Source organism: Vanacampus margaritifer, chromosome 1 (genome assembly GCF_051991255.1).
Source record: "Vanacampus margaritifer isolate UIUO_Vmar chromosome 1, RoL_Vmar_1.0, whole genome shotgun sequence".
Taxonomy (NCBI): domain Eukaryota; kingdom Metazoa; phylum Chordata; class Actinopteri; order Syngnathiformes; family Syngnathidae; genus Vanacampus; species Vanacampus margaritifer.
The window spans coordinates 47,698,194-47,715,864 of record NC_135432.1 but is presented as its reverse complement, the minus strand read 5'-3'; the positions used below and the strand labels follow the sequence as shown (position 1 = coordinate 47,715,864).

The 17,671-nt window shown below is 43.5% G+C and overlaps 2 protein-coding genes across 4 annotated transcripts in view; both read right to left on the bottom strand.

Moving 5' to 3' along the window:
- LOC144050565 (apolipoprotein B-100-like) overlaps window positions 1-17,671 on the bottom strand; it is a 107,166-nt gene that overhangs the window by 66,321 nt on the left and 23,174 nt on the right. The gene's annotated exons all lie outside the window — the stretch shown is intronic.
- LOC144056786 (apolipoprotein B-100-like) overlaps window positions 8,028-17,671 on the bottom strand; it is a 28,648-nt gene continuing 19,004 nt past the window's right edge. The window contains exons 4-12 of the mRNA XM_077573850.1: window positions 15,312-15,388; window positions 14,704-15,160; window positions 13,802-13,946; window positions 12,083-12,229; window positions 11,726-11,937; window positions 9,878-10,079; window positions 9,639-9,809; window positions 9,339-9,539; window positions 8,028-8,782 (exon numbers count right to left, since the gene is read on the bottom strand). Coding sequence (XP_077429976.1) covers window positions 8,759-8,782; window positions 9,339-9,539; window positions 9,639-9,809; window positions 9,878-10,079; window positions 11,726-11,937; window positions 12,083-12,229; window positions 13,802-13,946; window positions 14,704-15,160; window positions 15,312-15,388 — 1,636 coding nt within the window. The 3' untranslated portion in view covers window positions 8,028-8,758. The remainder of the gene's footprint in view (window positions 8,783-9,338; window positions 9,540-9,638; window positions 9,810-9,877; window positions 10,080-11,725; window positions 11,938-12,082; window positions 12,230-13,801; window positions 13,947-14,703; window positions 15,161-15,311; window positions 15,389-17,671) is intronic.

Genomic DNA, 17,671 nt, shown 5'->3' with positions numbered 1-17,671 from the left:
TACAAAAGTCAAGCAAAACAAATATGCTTCATAATCATTCATTTCGAGACATCGATTCGCAGTTGCATGCTTTTCTGGCTATACACATTTTTCCATCTATCATTTATGCATCTTTACACCAGCTACGCATTCTGGGCTTCCTGAAAATTATAAAAGAGAACTATTCAAATGAATTTCTTTTTTTTCTTTTTTTACAGCAGTCTCATGCTGCAATATCAACATTGGCAGAGAATTGTTGACATGTAAATTCAATCAGAGCAATTAAGGTCATTCCCGACAGGTGCTTATTCAAATAACAAGCTAATTGATTACAAGAATATAAAACAGGGGTCCCTAACAACTGTAGCTGCAGAGACACTGAACAAAATTTAGTTGATCAAAGAAGCGCTTGGATCCACGATTACAGCGTTTTAGCTGTGATATTTATTGCTGGATTATAACCCCACTAGAAGACTTTTGTTGTTGTTGTTGAATTTATTGTTTATATCGTTGGATGTTTTATTGATTGTTTATCATGATGCTTCGCTACAACTAGTGTTAATTGTATCCACCATTTCTAAATCTAGTCTCAGTTTTACTCCAGTTTCAATCTCGCTTGTTAGTTTTTATCATGGTTAGTCAACCTCATCCCGTTTTTATTGAACCGTTTGCACAAATGTTTGCCAAATGTTGGTGTACTTTACCTCTCTATCTGTGTCAAACCACTTTTCTAGGGTGGATATTGATACGTGCTTCGCAAGCAACAGCTTCGCTGCTGCTTGCTCCACCTAATCAATTGGCCAAGATGGCCACCGACCCGGGTGGGCGAGGGGGAGAGAGTCCTTGCCGTACCTAATTAATTGGCCAAGATGGCCGCCGCCCTGGGTGGGCAGAGTGGCGATAATCCAGGGTGTACCTAATTAATTGGCTAAAATGGCCGCCGCCCTGGGCGAGCGGAGTGGCGAGAATCCTGGGTGTACCTAATTAATTGGCCAAGATGGCCGCCGCCCTGGGCGAGCAGAGTGGCGAGAATCCTGGGCGTATCTAATAAATTGGCCAAGATGGCCGCCGACCCGGGTGGGCGAGTGGGAGAGAGTCCTTGCCGTACCTAATTAATTGGCCAAGATGGCCGCCGCCCTGGGCGAGCAGAGTGGGGAGAATCCTGGGCATACCTAATCAATTGGCCAAGATGGCCGCCGACCCGGGTGGGCGAGAGTCCTTGAAGTACCTAAATAATTGGCCAAGATGGCCGCCGCCCTGGGTGAGCGGAGTGGCGAGAATCTTTGGCGTACCTAATCAATTGGCCAAGATGGCCGCCGCCCTGAGCGAGCGTAATGGCGAGAATCCTGGGTGTACCTAATTAATTGGCCAAGATGGCCGCCGCCCTGGGCAAGCGTAGTGGCGAGAATCCTGGGTGTACCTAATTAATTGGCCAAGATGGCCGCCGCCCTCGGCGAGCGGAGTGGCGAGAATCCTGGGCGTACCTAATAAATTGGCCAAGATGGCCGCCGACCCGGGTGGGCGAGGGGGAGAGAGTCCTTGCCGTACCTAATTAATTGGCCGAAATGGCCGCCGCCCTGGGCGAGCAGAGTGGCGAGTATCCTGGGCGTACCTAATTAATTGGCCAAGATGGCCGCCGCCCTGGGCAAGTGTAGTGCCGAGAATCCTGGGTGTACCTAATCAATTGGCCAAGATGGCCGCCGCCCTGGGCGAGCGGAGTGGCGAGAATCCTGAGCGTACCTAATAAATTGGCCAAGATGGCCGCCGACCCGGGTGGGCGAGGGGGAGAGAGTCCTTGCCGTACCTAATTAATTGGCCAAAATGGCCGCCGCCCTGGGCGAGCAGAGTGGCGAGTATCCTGGGCGTACCTAATCAATTGGCCAAGATGGCCGTCGCCCTGGGCGAGCGGAGTGGCGAGAATCCTGAGCGTACCTAATAAATTTGCCAAGATGGCCGCCGACCCGGGTGGGCGAGGGGGAGAGAGTCCTTGCCGTACCTAATTAATTGGCCAAAATGGCCGCCGCCCATGGCGAGCAGAGTGGCGAGTATCCTGGGTGTACCTAATCAATTGGCCAAGATGGCCGCCCGTAAATGTGCCAAGCCTTGAGTACACCAAGAAAAAAAGGGGTTGAGTTGAGATGAGCGAGATGATTGGCTGAGGCAGTTGCTCTGCAGACGTGAGAGACCAGGCAGTATAGCTAAAAAAAAAGCACTATTTAAATAGCAGTCCATTCCATTGCCTTTAAAAAATAATAATAATTATCTTGTGTATGTTTTTTTTTTAAATGTATTTTTTATTTTTTATTTAAATGAGCTGAACAGTATAAAATTCAAACGATTGAAATCGGTCAAGAAATGTGGAAGTTTACCATAATCGACATCAACTAAAAATATCTTACTGTCACTTTAAGAGCGCACACGCATTTGATTAGAACTTGTTGGACACACTTGAATTCACGCACCAACATTCTATTGATATTGTATGACAGACGCACACCTGCAACGAAAGCCTCTCACGACTTAACGGTTCAAGATACAGATTCAAGAAATGGCTCGTTAGAACGGCAAGGGTTTGGGGAACACGAGCATGTTCTCATTTTTTTAATCGGATGCAAAATGACCAAATGAGAGCAGGTTGAAAACTTATGATTTATCAGAAATAAAGAGGAAAAGGTCGCCCAAATTAACATGGAAGAGATAGGCGAGTTCGTCCGACTTCCCCTGGCTTAAAGTGAAAATAAAGGTACTAAATGACACCTTAGCCAAATAAAAGTTAGTTTGTCTAAAAGAAGACACTCGTGACTACAAAATGTGAGAATTTGACGTCTAGTGAGAAAAGATTGTGGCCATGGTGACGAGTTGAAGTGAAATTTTTTCAAATACATTATTTGGTTCCCGGCACTGGATGGCTAATTAGTCCACTCTAACCAACGCAATACACAACAATGGGAGAAGGCTATTTGTCTGCTGTTTGCTCACTGTCTTTGAACCCGCACAGGGGGGAGAGCTTTCATTTCTTAAAAAAAGATTTCGACACTGAGCTAAAGATGGGAAAAATTCTTACAAAATGAGCTAAAATTCATATCGGTCGGATAACGTATGCGCGCGCAGCGTGTCTTGGAAAAAGGTGCTTGATCTGTAATTTGTTCCCCCTTTCTCCATTCATTTCCTATGGGAGTTTTTTGGGAGTTTTTGGGGAATTGCGTCGCCATGGTAATGTTGAAGAATCTATAATATAAAACATTTTTGTCAAGTGCATAACTCATTAGTTCATATATAGTTTTGCCTTCAGTGGGAATCTACAAAATAACCAGTCATGAGAATAAAGTAAATGCATTGAATAAGAAAGTGTGTCCAAACTTTTGGCTTGTGCTGTATACAAAATGATTTTGCAACTCCGTGAGTCATCACTTTATCGTGGTGAAGGGGTTTGCGTGTCCCAATGATCCTAGGAGCTATGTTGTCTGGGGCTTTATGCCCTGGCAGGGTCACCCATGGCAAACAGGTCCTAGGTGAGGGACCAGACAAAGCATGGCTCAAACAGACCCCTTATGATGAGTACAAATTTTGGATCTTGGTTTCCTTTGCCCGGACACGGGTCACTGAGCGAAGGCGAGCGTCTGGTGGCCGTACCTTCACCCATAGCCCGAAAAGGCAACGTGGGTCCGGACCCCTTCTTATGAGCTCACCACCTGTAGGAGGGGCCAAAGGGGTTGGGTGCTAAAGTGCATCTTCTGTTTCAATTTAATTATAACTGTTTTGATTTAGTTATAACTATTTAGAATTGGACATACAGTAATTGCTTTGATTTACTTAGTATAGTTCTGTGTGAGAATTCAAATGATGTCAGGGGGTGATCTTCTCTTTTTACATTCCTGAGAGCATGTGGTGGGGGCAAGCGAATGTGTTAATTAGATCCCTTTGTTTTACAACTAAGCGCCAGGATGTCTGTCTCTCTCTCTGAAAGGCAACTAAACTCTCTTATCTGATCTCCTGTTTAACATCATGTGACTCTGGGAGGTGAGCCGAGAGAGAGGAGGGACTTTGGAGGACAAAGGATATTAGCAAAGAGCGGAGGAGGGAACGACACAGATGAGAAGAGATGGCGTGGGTTCAACTGCATTTTCTCTCTGTCCACAAATTTGTGATAATAAATCCTTAAGGAAATATCTGATTTCACAGATCTCATTGTATGTTTTGATAATCAACATCATGAACACGTAAAAAGTAAGAATCCTTCTGACAACAGTGCGTAGCGAGCTGAAGCGGGAACTTTGGCGGTCCGATCCCCGGCTACAGAAGCTAGCTTTTAGGACATGGAATGTCACCTCTCTGGCGAGGAAGGAGCCCGAGCTGGTGTTTGAGGCAGATTAAGTCCGACTAGTTATAGTCAGACTCTCCTCCACACACCGCTTGGGCTCTGGTACCAATCCTCTCGAGAGGGGCTGGACTCTCTTCCACACTGAGCAGGGGTGGACATACTTATTGCCCCCCGGCTTGGCGCCTGTACTTTGGGGTTCATCCCGGTCTTTGGGTGGGGGGACGGGTCCTGATTGTTGTTTGTGCCTATGCACCGAACAGCATTTCAGAGTACCCACCCTTTTTGGTGTCCTTGGAGGGTGTGCTTGAGAGCACTCCCTCGTTCTGCCGGGGGACTTCAACGCTCACGTGGGCAATGACAGTGAGACCTAGAGGGCCGTGATTGGGAGGAATGGCCCCCCTGATCTGAACCCAAGTGGTGTTCTGTTATTGGACTTTTGTGCTCGTCACGGATTGTCCATAATGATCACCATGTTCAAACATAGGGGTCTCCATATGTGCACTTGGCACCAGGTCACCCTAGGCCGCAGTTCGATGATCGACTTTGTAGTCGTGTCATCGGATTTGCGGCCGCATGTTTTGAACACTGGGGTGAAGAGAGGGGCGGAGCTGTCAACTGATCACCACCTGTTGGTGTGTTGGCTCCGATGGTGGGGAAGATGCCAGTCAGACCTGGCAGACCGAAACGTGCTGTGAGGGTTTGCTCTGAACGTCTGGCAAAATCCTCTGTCAGAAAGAGTTTCATCGCCCACTTCCGGCTTTTCTCTTGTCCCGATGGAGGCAGGGGACATTGAGTCAGAGTGGGCCATGTGACGCGCCTCCATTGTTGAGGCGGCCGATCGGAGCTATGGCTGTAAGGTGGTCGGTGCCTGTCGTGGCCACAATCCTCGAACCCGCTGGTGGACACTAGCGGCAACGGATGCCGTCAAGCTCGAAGAGGAGTCCTATTGGGCCTTTTTAGCCTATGGGACTCCGGAAGCAGCTGACAGGTACAGGCTGGCCAAGCGGAATGCAGCTTCGGCGGTTGCTGAGGCAAAAACTCGGACATAGGAGAAGTTCGGCGAGGCCATGGAAAACGACTTCCGGACGGCTTCAAAGAAAATCTGTTCCACCATCTGGCATCTCAGGAGAGGAAAGCAGTGCACCATCAACACTGTGTATAGTGGAGATGGGGTGATGCTGACCACGACTCGAGACGTCGTGAATCGGTGGGGAGAATACTTCGAAGACCTCCTCAATTACACCGACACGCCTTCCTTTGAGTCCGGGGACTCTGAGGTGGGCTCACCTATCTCTGGGGTCGAAGTCACTGAGGTGGTTGGAAAGCTCCTGGGTAACAAGGCATGGATGAGATCCACCCGGAGTTCCTAAAGGCTCTGGATGTTGTGGGGCTGTCAAGGTTGACAGGCCTCTACAACATCGCATGGACATCAAGGACAGTGCCTCTGGATTGCCAGACCTGGGTGGTGGTCCCCCTTTTTAAGAAGGGGGACAGGAGGGTGTGCTCCAACTATAGAGGGATCACACTCCTCAGCCTCCCTGGTAAGGTCTGTTAAGGGGTGCCGGAGAAGAGGGTCCGTCGGGAAGTCGAATCTCAGATTCAGGAGGAGCAGTGTGGTTTTCGTCCCCGCCGTGGAAGAGTGGACCAGCTGTACACCCAGGGTATTCAAGGGTGCATGGGAGTCCGCCCAACCAGTCTACATGTGTTTAGTGGATTTGGAGAAGGCATTCGACCGTGTCCCTTGGAGAGTCCTGTGTGGGGTGCTTCGGGAGTACGGCGTACTGAGCCCCCAGATACGGGCTGTTCGGTCCCTGTATGACCGGTGTCAGAGTTTGGTCTGCATTGCCGGCAGTAAGTCGGATTCATTCTCAGTGAGGGTTGGACTCACCTTTGTCATCGATTCTGTTCATCACTTATGGACAGAATTTCTAGGCACAGCCAAAGCGTTGAGGGGTTCCAGTTTGGTGGCCTCAGCATTGCATCTCTGCTTTTTGCAGATGTGGTGCTGTTGGCTTCATCAAGCAGTGATCGGCAACTCTCACTGAAGCAGTTCGTAGCCGAGTGTGAAGCAGTTGGAATGAAGATCAGCACCTCCAAATCCGAGACCATGGTCCTCAGTTGGAAAAGGGTGGCATGTCCTATCCAGATCGGGGATGAGATCCTGCCCCAAGTGGACCAGTTCAAGCACCATGGTGTCATGTTCACGAATGAGTACAGGATGGAGCAGGAGATCGACAGGCGGATCATTGCAGCGTCTGTAGTGATGCGGATTCTGTATCAGTCCATTGTGGTGAAGAAGGAGCTGAGCCAAAAATGGTTTTACCGGTCGATCTACGTTCCTACCCTCACCATTGATCACAAGCTGTGGGTCGTGATCGAAAGAACAAGATCCCGGATAAAAGCGGCCGAAATGGGTTGCCTTCGCAGGGTGTCCGGGCTCTCCCTTAGAGATAGGGTGAGAAGCTTGATCATTCGGATTCGGATGCCTCCTGAATGCCTCCCCGGAGAGGTGTTGCGGGCATGTCCCACCGGCGGGAGGCCCCGGGGACAATCCAGGACACGCTGGAGAGACTATGTCTCTCAGTTGGCCTTGGAACGCCTTGGGATCCCACCGGAGGAGCTGGTTGAAGTGGGCGGGAAGAGAGAAGTCTGGGCTTCCCACCTAAAGCTGCTGCCCCTGCCACCCGACCCCGGATAAGCTGTAGTAAATGGATGGATGGATGTTTTTTGCTACACAAAATTTACTTGTCTTGTTATTATGATTATGCTATTATTAAATCATACACACATCTGTGAGTCTGAGAACTGTCTCTTACACTGACATTGACTAGCAGTTACTACTGTAGTGATGGTGAAGCCACACATTTCCCAGCATGCTTGTAAACGATTGTATTAAAGGTATTAGATAGGATTTGACAAATTAAGTTTTCTGATTCACTTAAAAATCATGTCGACCTGTAACAAACTTGTACTTATGGTTAACAAATTTATATATATATATATATTATTCATAAACTGTAGACGTGGCGGGGAATTTTAGATTCTGTTACTGATTGGCTCCTGGCTTCTCAATCACGCTTCTTGCATATGTGCCCCGAGTACATAGCTTGCGTAGACCAGCGGCAGCGTACGTAGCTTCTTCCTACTGAAGCTAGCTCCTTGCGTGTGTTTTCAAAGTTAACCAACAATGGCAGAGAAGGATAAAGGACCACCAAGCTGTAAAAGAAAGACCGTTTTTGCTGAATGGAGGGGACAAGGACTGAAAGAGTGAAGCCAAACAGAAGTCATTTTGAGCGAGTCTTTTCAGCCACTGCGAGTTTGTTAAATATGTAAAGCTGTATAATGACTCCAGCGTCAATGCAGCTCAACAGTTTGTTTATTTACGCTACTGTTCCTGTGTAAAAAGCAGGGAGGAGGGGGGTGTTTTTGCACATGCGCACTATTGAGAAAACCACAAACAGCTCTTGGGCTACTCATTCGCCGCAGAATCCTCTATAACAACTTTAAATTAAAAGTTGCTCTTTCGTTGCTTTGTCATAAGTGTGACTTTGATGTCCTTGGAGATGGAAACACAAAACAACAGAGGATCAAAAGAACATTTTAGTTGAAAAGGTAGGAGTGCTTGAAGGTTGGATCCTTAGTGAGGATGAGCGGTACAGATAATGGATGGTTGGATTAGTAGTTTTTGTAATTTTTGTTACAATATGGTGAGTTAATGAGGAGTAACCACATTATTATTTTTTATTTTTTTTAAGAAAATAGCATATCACCACGCATGGAAGGAATTCATATAAGTCAAGTGTGGCGTGGTTGTGGACCCAAGTGCGGGAAGCAAAACGGCAAGGCAGGGACGCAGCCCATAAAAAAAAGGGATTTAATTAAGCAAAGAGGCAAATGAGGTACTTAACATCCAAAAACAAAATCAACAAAGTTCAAAAACACAAGTCAAAGCAACAACTAAACCAGGAACACGACGAGGTAAGAACATTAGTGGGGTTTGTATCCATCCATTTTTATTTGAATTTTCAAGAAATGCAAAATAAAACTGAATGGAAACGCTAGAAATTCGAAAAAGGGCCCAAAATTCACCCAAAAAGTTTTTACGCTTGGAGGGGGTGGATTTTGAAGCATAACGAAAAAAGGAAAATGCTAATTCTGACTATGGAGACAGGTTTTGCAAATAAATACACATCACACGTTTTGACCAGATATTACGTCACAAAGCAATGGCGGACGATAAAGTAAGGTATGTTTGGGGGCACGACGAAACAGAAATCTTTTTGGAATTAATTAAAGGCGTAATAATTAATGCAATTTTAGATGGAAAACAGAAAAGAAATGCTTTGGTTTATCAAAAATTACAAAAGAAAACTCATACGACGTCATCGCAAAGTGCATTCCCTTCCTGTTCTTGTTCTTCTTTTAAAATACTGGTGGATCACATGGTGTATGGTGCACTTACAGCGGTGGAGTCCCCTCAACCTTTGCAAAAGGAGAACAGATGGAAATGGGCATAACTCGCATGTCCATTTTGCTCATTTTCAGTAAATTTGCTTTAAAAATTTGAAACAATTAGATAGACTATTGACAGGACATGGCAAGGCTGTGGCATCGACAATGAACCGACAAGGACTGAAAGAAAGCAAGGAACGAAATACACATACTAACGAGACAGCGAGAGACACTTGGACAAGACACATGTGGCAGAGGGAGCTGGTTGGATGACACCAGGGACCAGGATGACAAGCACAGGGGAACACATTAACCTGACAAGAGACACATAGGACACAAGGAAAACATGACAAAACCCGAACCAAAAACCCCAGAACATGACAATATAGAATACGTAAGTGCATGCTAACTGATTCAAGAAACCCTAACTTACTTTACATGAACCCATGTGGCTAATATCAATATAACATACTGTACACACATCCCAGGTGTAAATCAAATGAGATTTGTTAAGGCAAGATGCTTTTGTTAAATCTCATTTCATCCTCCAACTACCACTTTGCAAGGATCGCGTTCATGATCTGACCTGAGGTGGTAGAACGTGGAAGAACACATAGAAGTATGAGAACAGAGTTTCTGCCATCTTTCTTATTTCGCTGGTCTTTACATAAATCTCGTTTCCCAAAAGCTTAAGATAGGCAGTGATTTCAGGGGTCGGTGAAGAATGCACATCCTTAATGAGCTTCTGGATACTCTTTGCGATGTCATTCAGAAGTGCCTGCGAAGGCTGGAGAGAGAGTCCCATGTATACATTAGTTTTTTGGCCTTCTTGTAAAATGTTTTGCTGATGAAGTTGCAGAAAAATAATACATGGAAAACAAGTCACCTGTCTCTTAGTTTCATCTTTGTTTCGGGCCATTCTGTGCAAAACATCTTTGATCATCTGGGATTGCTCACCTGCCCAACACATAACTTTGGAAATGGAATCTGGAAAGAAGCCATTCTCTCCAAAAAGAGCTTCAACTGTTGGTTGGAATCCTGTTCCCTCAACCCAAAACTTGAAAAAAAATTTTTTTTTTACATTTAGATTTCACAACACCATAAAAAATACACTTGTAAGAATACCTCAACGATTTCGTAGTTAAAAACTTTGAGAATTGTCTCCAAAAAAACCTCCTTGGGTAAAGTATCTGTGGCATTGAAGATGATGTTTCCGCTTACTGAACCCACAGGCGATTCAATCTTGTAATTGCGTGACTTGCCATCAATGACCTCATTAGTGGTTAACAGTCGATTTTGCAAGGCGAGTTCAATATATTCCCTGTACCTTTAGAAAAATAAATGAGGAAAATATCAGGAATGTACATTCCACGGATTTGTCTTATACATTTTTTTTTGTTTTTTTTCACAGGCTCCTTTATTGTAAGACTGGGGTGCCCAAGTCCAGCCCTAGAAATCCCCTAACCAGTCTGTTTGAAATGTTTCCCATCTCCAACACACCTGATTCATATGATCAGGATCATTATAAGGCTTTTGTAAAGCTTGCTAATGATGAGCTGATCATTTGATTCAGCTGTTTTGGGGGAGGGAGACATCTAAAACTGGCTGGATAAGGGCTCTCGAGAACTGGACTTGGGCACCCCTGATGTAAGCTATCAGTTATCTCTGTCTCCTATAAAGATGCAATAGATGGGCATGCTACGCCCACAAAAATTGGCAGTCTCTGATGCGGTAAACGAACAATTATTAATTCATCCATAACCACCGGAAAACATACACTATGTTTCCAAAAGTATTCGATCACCGGTCAACACTCGCAACTTAGCTGACATCACATTCTTAGTCAATGGGGTAGTTTTTGATGATAGCAATTGGGTAACCAGTTCATCGGGGGTGAGAGAGAGAATGCAGGTGAGGCTACTGATAAAGTGGAAAGAGCATCTGAGCTAATGTCCTCACTTTTGTGAAGTGAGCTGACACAAGGGAGGTTGACTTTAGAAACAGTTCATTTGGTAGAAAAGTTATTAGCATGTGGTCTGAAAATGAAAGTGAGTCGGAATAGAAATTGGTTGCAGTGATGCCAGAATATCAGACTGTGTCTTTTGCAGTTAGAACTCCAGACTTTTTTTTTTTTACCCCAGTCACTTCATCCAACTCTTCAGGCGGGATCCTGAGATGTTCTATGGACAGCTGGGAAAGTCATTCCAGCGTGTTTTTACCTTTTCTTCTTCCTAGCACTGCGTATCTGAAATACTATAGGAGGCATCCTTACCAGATGTCTGAACATCTGGCTCCATCATAATGTGAAAGATCAGCTTCTCAACCCTGAGCCCCTTCCAGATGCCTGAGCTTCTCACTCTAAGGGAGAGGCCAAATATCCTACAGAAGACTCACTTTGGGACTGCTGTGATGTTCATGAACTTGTTCTTTCGGACACTGCCCACAGCTCGTAAACATACACATTAAATTTCATAGAATAAATGTTACTCTACAAAGACTATCTTCGGTGCCCTTTCTAAACAGACTAAATATTTACATTTGTAAGAAGGTAAAATACAAAAAAAAAAAAAAACAATAACAACAATAACAAAACGCTCAAGGGGTGAGGAACGAGCCCACAAACTTCAGAATGGAAGACTCTACAACATGAGCTATGGTACACTTACTGTTAGCTAGTAGCTACCATATTGCTGATGTGTCTCAAAGAAGACCTAAAAATTTAGATACGAGGATTCCACCTGACACCTGCAATATATTGACACCAAGTAGAAGCGGCATGGGTTCTTCTGAAAGTTCTGTGATTGTTCCTCAACTGTTGAGTTTTGTTGTGTTTTTGTTTTGGAATATTTTACTCTCTTCTGAGTATAAAGTTTACTCTGTTTTGACCGGGACCAAATATAGTCTTTATCAGTTCGGACCAAACTTTAACAACCAGTCTGTGAAATTAGATAAATAGATTTCTTAAATACTCACTTGTGCATTTGCGGCTCCTTTGAGTTTTGAATATTTTTTAGGTGGGAAAACACAAAGTTCTTAAGTTGATCATCCTCCATGACCTCTATATTGGTCACCAAATCTGTCACAAAAGCTTGGTCTGGGTTCTTCATCAGGATCAAGTAGGCTGCAATACGTATCTCAACGTGACCTAGAGGATCCTGATACACCTCTTGGAGGAAGTCTTTGATCTGTCCATGAACAAATGATAAATGGTGACTTTGGTGTTATTATGCCAGTCAATAGAAACAAACGTGCGATTATGGTCATTTAAATCTGTTTCATGTAACATAAACAAAGAAAATTTTCACATGACCACCTTTTAATACCACATACCTCATCATTAATGTTCATCTGCCTGAAAGCCTGAATAGCTGCTTTTTTGTTTGACAATGAAATGTCACTTCTTTTGACATAATTCATAATGGAGGAAATTAGATCAGGGCTGACAGTTTGCATAGCTCGACCCATGATGCCAACAACCTGGTAATCAAAAAGCATCAAACATCAACACAGGGGACATCAAACACAGAATCCAAACATTTAAAAATAGGCCCAAACCGATTAATTAATCAGCTCATACATACTGACCGTTATTAGACCTTGTTGAAATAATAATTATTGGCCTTATATAAAACCCTGACATACTGTAAGCTTATTTCCTCATGAAATAGTACAGTACATGCTAGGGATGTAACAATATCCAACCATCACAAATTCACATTACGATATGATCACGATATAAAGGTCACGATACGATAATTATCATGATATTATGGGGAGCTTGGTGATATAAAAAAAAGGTCACAATATTGTAAAAAAAGAAAGAAAAAGAGCTCTTACTAAAAATAACACAATATTGTGCTTTTGTACATAACAGCAATGCATACAAACAACCTACAATCTCTAATAGCAACTTATTATTGAGGCACTTACTTGCTAATGCTCGCACACATTGAGTTCCTCCACATATTAACTCAGTTCACGAGCATATTACGTTTCCCTTCATCTGACCATTAGTGTGGATTTTAAACATAGCAGGGCCAAAACATGCCTTGTGAAAATTAAACTGTACTAAAAACTAGTCACCAGTTAGAACTGACCTTTTTAACAGATGTGCTGCTTTTAATATAGTAACATGACGACGACGATATTGTGCTAGTTTTAATTTCGAGATATCACGATATTGCCACTAACGTTACATCCCTAGTACATGCTGTTCAGAAGCTATGGGAGAAGTAAAGGACGAGCTTGGCTGACAGAAGGATTTTTTGGGAATTACAGTACATCTTTCTCCATGTACTGCATACATTTGTTATCATTATTTAGATTTATGGCCTAAATCTAAAGCTAAATTCATCAGTTCATACTTTCTTTTTTTCTTTTCTTTTTTACATGGGGTTATACTTGAAAATTTCTCTCTTTTGTAAAGTTCAGAAAAAGTTTTGTAAAAGAATCAAATGTTCTACCTGTAATTCATATATATGTTGTAAGCTTTCAGGGAACAAAAAATATGTTATTGTATTCATCACGTGTTTTTAAAAACGATTAGCTAATTAACCAGTTATTATATTATTTTTAGGATTTTTTTGACTGTTGTTCCGATACCAATGCCAGTATCCAGAGAGGCCCCGATACTGCATTAATACAGTCGTATCGGCAAGTACTAACAAGTAACATGCCGATACCATTACAGTATTTCCGACACTAATATAAGACTTTGGATGCAGCATCTTGTGTCTTACTTGTGAACGACATTCACTGACGTGTGACGTGTTTACTGCAGATATCCTATTGGCCCTTGAATGCTCTGAACCAATGGCAGGGCAGTTATTTCATGTTGTAAAAAAAAAAACACCAAAAACTAGGTAACGTTACAGTGTCGGCATCGGCCGATACGGCAAAACTGGGTATCGGAATCGGTATCAAGGGCCAAAAAATGGTATTGGAACAACACTTTTTTTTGTCCTGCCAAATATCACAATCTGCTTCAGAAAAATCTATATCGGTTGAGCCCTACTATAAACAGCATAAGACAAGTTTGATCACCCATACCCTCAATACAAGGAAGGACATTGCCTCAGAATCAGGTGGAACATTGTCAGAATCATCATTGGTTTCTCCTGAGCAGTTACTTAATAGTGTCCACATGAACTCTGACGCAGCCATGACCTCAGGGGTTATCTTCCCTTGATGGAACCTGTGGCAACATAGATGTTTTCTTTGAGGTGTTAAACAATTGTCATTAAAACTGGAACTTTTATTGTAGTACCGAGAGCAAGGCAATAGCATACGGTGGAGGGTATTGTTAGTGTTGTGATTCAGGTAGTTGAATATTAGACAGTTGATGTATAGTGATATATCGTTGATCCACTTGTCCCGTTCACATCAATCAAATTGCAGCTTGCAGGTGGCCACTGAAGTAATCTCTACCATTAGCCCTGCACTCTAAAAACAGTTGGGTCAAATGCACCCCAATTAGGGATAAAAAATGGACCGATCAACTTTATGCAGAGGTGGCAAATCCAGGTCCAGAAAGTAAAAACCTTGCCATAGTTTGGCTTTAGCCCCCCCAAAAAAGCTAGCACAAAGGGCTAAAGCCAAACTGTGGCAGGGTTTGTACTTTCTGGACCTGGATTTGCCACCTCTGACTTTATGGGTCAATTTGATCTAACTTTCTGGGTGGTTGTATACAAAATGACACAATTTTTTGACCCAAGTAAAGGACCTGACCAATATTTAGTTGTTTTTGTTGTTGTAATTGAGTTGTTTTATGCTGTAAGACCTATTTCTTGACTCAAAGTCGGGTCAAATCGACCCAAGTAGACGATCGGTCCATTTTTGACCCATAGTTGGGTTATTTTTGAACTAACTGTTTTTAGAGTGTAGTCTCCAGACATTACCATTATCCCGACCGAGTAGGCAATAGAAAAATAATGCATGATTGCTGTTCTTACTTCTTTACTGTGTTGCCAAGAGCATACATGATGGCTTTGCTCTGTTTATACTGAGCCATGCTGAGCATATCTCGGACACGTGCTGCATCAGGGTTTGCCTGGAGACTGAGCACAAACACCAGGGCATCAGCTCCGAGCGCCATCTTATCAGGGTTCCTGATGGCTTGAAAGATAGCACTGGTGCACTCTGGAGTTCCACACTGAAGCAAGGCCTGCCAAGTAAGCCATTTAGATGAACGCAGCATCTCAGGGACCATCTGGTTCAGAGTCTCATTCCTCAGGTTACGTAGGGTCGACACTAGCTTATCGAAAAGGCTAGTCCTCTTTTGACCATGGTCAGAGCCTGTCAACGACTTGAGATCCCTTAGGGTGCTCTTTACAGCATCTTTTGTCTGGTATGGGGATTTATCTTCTGGATTTTCAAAGTAGAGTGGCTTTTTGTGGCTGGGGTCAACATCTGCACCAATACATGTTTACTATTATTTCACAATGTTTGCATTGTCATTAAAAATAATGTATATACAACAACAATAATAATATTAATAATAATAATAATGTCATTATCATTATTATAAGACTCAGACTAGGTACTTGACATTTTAATTTACCAAATACTCTGGTTTTGATCCTTTTGCAACTTTGAAAGCTGAGCTCCTGGGTTATCACGGACGATATTCCATTGTCCCTGCAAGGCAAATAAAGGATGCTTGAGAATAATGCATAAATAGAAATATACAAACGTAAAGTCAAATATTAACAGGGGAACAAAGGGAACATAGATGTGTGTTTCTTTGCACATAGCAGTTATGATGTGCTTTTCTTTCTTATCAAAGTGGTAGTTGCAGTCTTGCTTGCTTGTAATCAGCTTGGACAAGAGTCTGTGCTGGAAATCACAATACACAATGCGTTTTTTGTCATTCGTAACAAAAACCATGTTCTCATTTAAACCCTACTATGGCAAACTTCTGTACCCGTGTGTCTCTCAGGATAACATGATTGTTAATAATTAGAGATGAAAGCCACTAACTATTAACTCTTTGACTGCCAGACGTTTTCAGAAACGGGATGTCGCCAGTGCCAGCCGATTTAAGCATTTTGACTGATCTTTCAAGGTCCACAGAAAATGTTGTGTTTATACTACCAAATGAAAGATTGAACTCTCATCTTTCATCAGAATTTTTTTTTTGTTTCTACCTTATTCCGTTCTTCAGTAATCAACAATAGAAAATGGTTAGTTTCACCGAAATGCTCTGTTTTGAAACAAAAAGCGGAGAAAAAGAGCTTTTTGTGAAACGATATTATTTCATGCACTCTAGTGAATTGTACACTTGTTTTTGTCCATGAATGATGCCACAAACACCTACTGTAAATAGAGCTTTACTTCTGTAAAACATTATCACCAACAATGAAAAAGTGTTTTTAGATTGCAAAATACGTTTATTTCCATTCAACAGTGTAACAATTTGACAAAACAATTTTGCAAACTATTTACAAATGTGTGCAACTGTGGTACTATTTACAATTATGTGGATGTTTCAAATACAGTTTTTCTTTTTGTAACACTCCCCTGCGTGCAAGGAGAGGGAGCAGGATTTGCACAACAGAGTAGTTTCACTGCGATTGTCCCTTTCGCGTGCAGACGTTACACTTTCTTGACGGCCTTTTTTTCCGGGGAATAGCAAATAGCAGACTGTACCCACTCCTCCGATGAATATGCATTGGACTCGGGGTACTCTTCGTCGTCCGATTGAACGTCCGCCTGTGCAGAAGTGCTCGGTTGTGCTCCGTGTTTTCCGGTGTTAGCATCGCTAGCCGGTGAACCTTTATGACGTCGTCATAGCCGCCGCGTCAACGCTTCCAACTTCGGCGTCAACCTCGGAGTCACCATCATCATCATCGTCATCAATGTGCTCTTAGGCGTTGGTCGATGCCTTTCGTCTTTGAAAAAAAATTCCCAAGTGTGAGCTGCTTGCAACCGGTCGCCATTGTTCGCTTCCTCAGCCATCTAGCTCCGCCTCACGTCTTCTACTGCCGCGTCAATGCTTCCAACCTCGGAGTCACCATCATCATCATCGATGATGATCATCGTCGTCATCAATGTGCTCTTTAGCGTTGGTCGATGCTTTTCATCTTTGAAAAAAACTGCTCAAGCGTGAGCTGCTTGCAACCGGTCGCCATATTCTCTTCCCTTCCCCAGCCATTGTCCCCTCTAGCTCCGCCTCACGTCTTCTACTGACGCCTACCCAATCTTGTCAAAAGAGAGTCATTGCTGCCATCTAGGGGCCAAAAATAGTCATTAGGCTAACTAGATCTGCTTGAAACTTTCACCACAGCTGGCCAAGGCTTTCCTCCACCCGTCTCAAAAAAAATAAAAAAAATAATTGGATGACGTCTTTTAACGTCATTGGCGGCCCTCCGTAGGTTTTTACTTGACCTTTTTTAACGTCCATGGCAGTCAAAGAGTTAAGGCCCTTATCTTGCTTAACGGTGAGAATCCAGGTCCAGAAAGTAAAAACACTGCCATAGTTTGGCTTTAGCCCCAGGTGCTAGCTAACGAGTTCCTTAGCTAGCTTCCCAGGTGTTCGGTTACCTGCTAAGGAGCTAGCTAGCTAGCACAAGGGGCTAAAGATAAACTATGGCAGGGTTTTTACTTTCTAGACCTGGATTTCCCACCTCTGCTACTATCACAAATACTGTAACTGACACAACTTCCTTCTAATTCATCCCTGCAGTGCCACGGCTCTTTTATTTATTTATTTACACAGTGGGACGCTGCTTCGTGGAGTGGGCTGTTCCACTGCGCAAAACTGGACGGTAATTGGATAAATGCAGGACTTTTTCCGACTCAGCGTCTGGAGCCCAGACACTCGGCTACTCCATGATGATTGGATGATCTGTCTGAGAGGTAAAAAATAATAATAAAGCAGCTGATCTTTGGTTTGAGAGTGTTGAGAAAAACGGTTAGAGT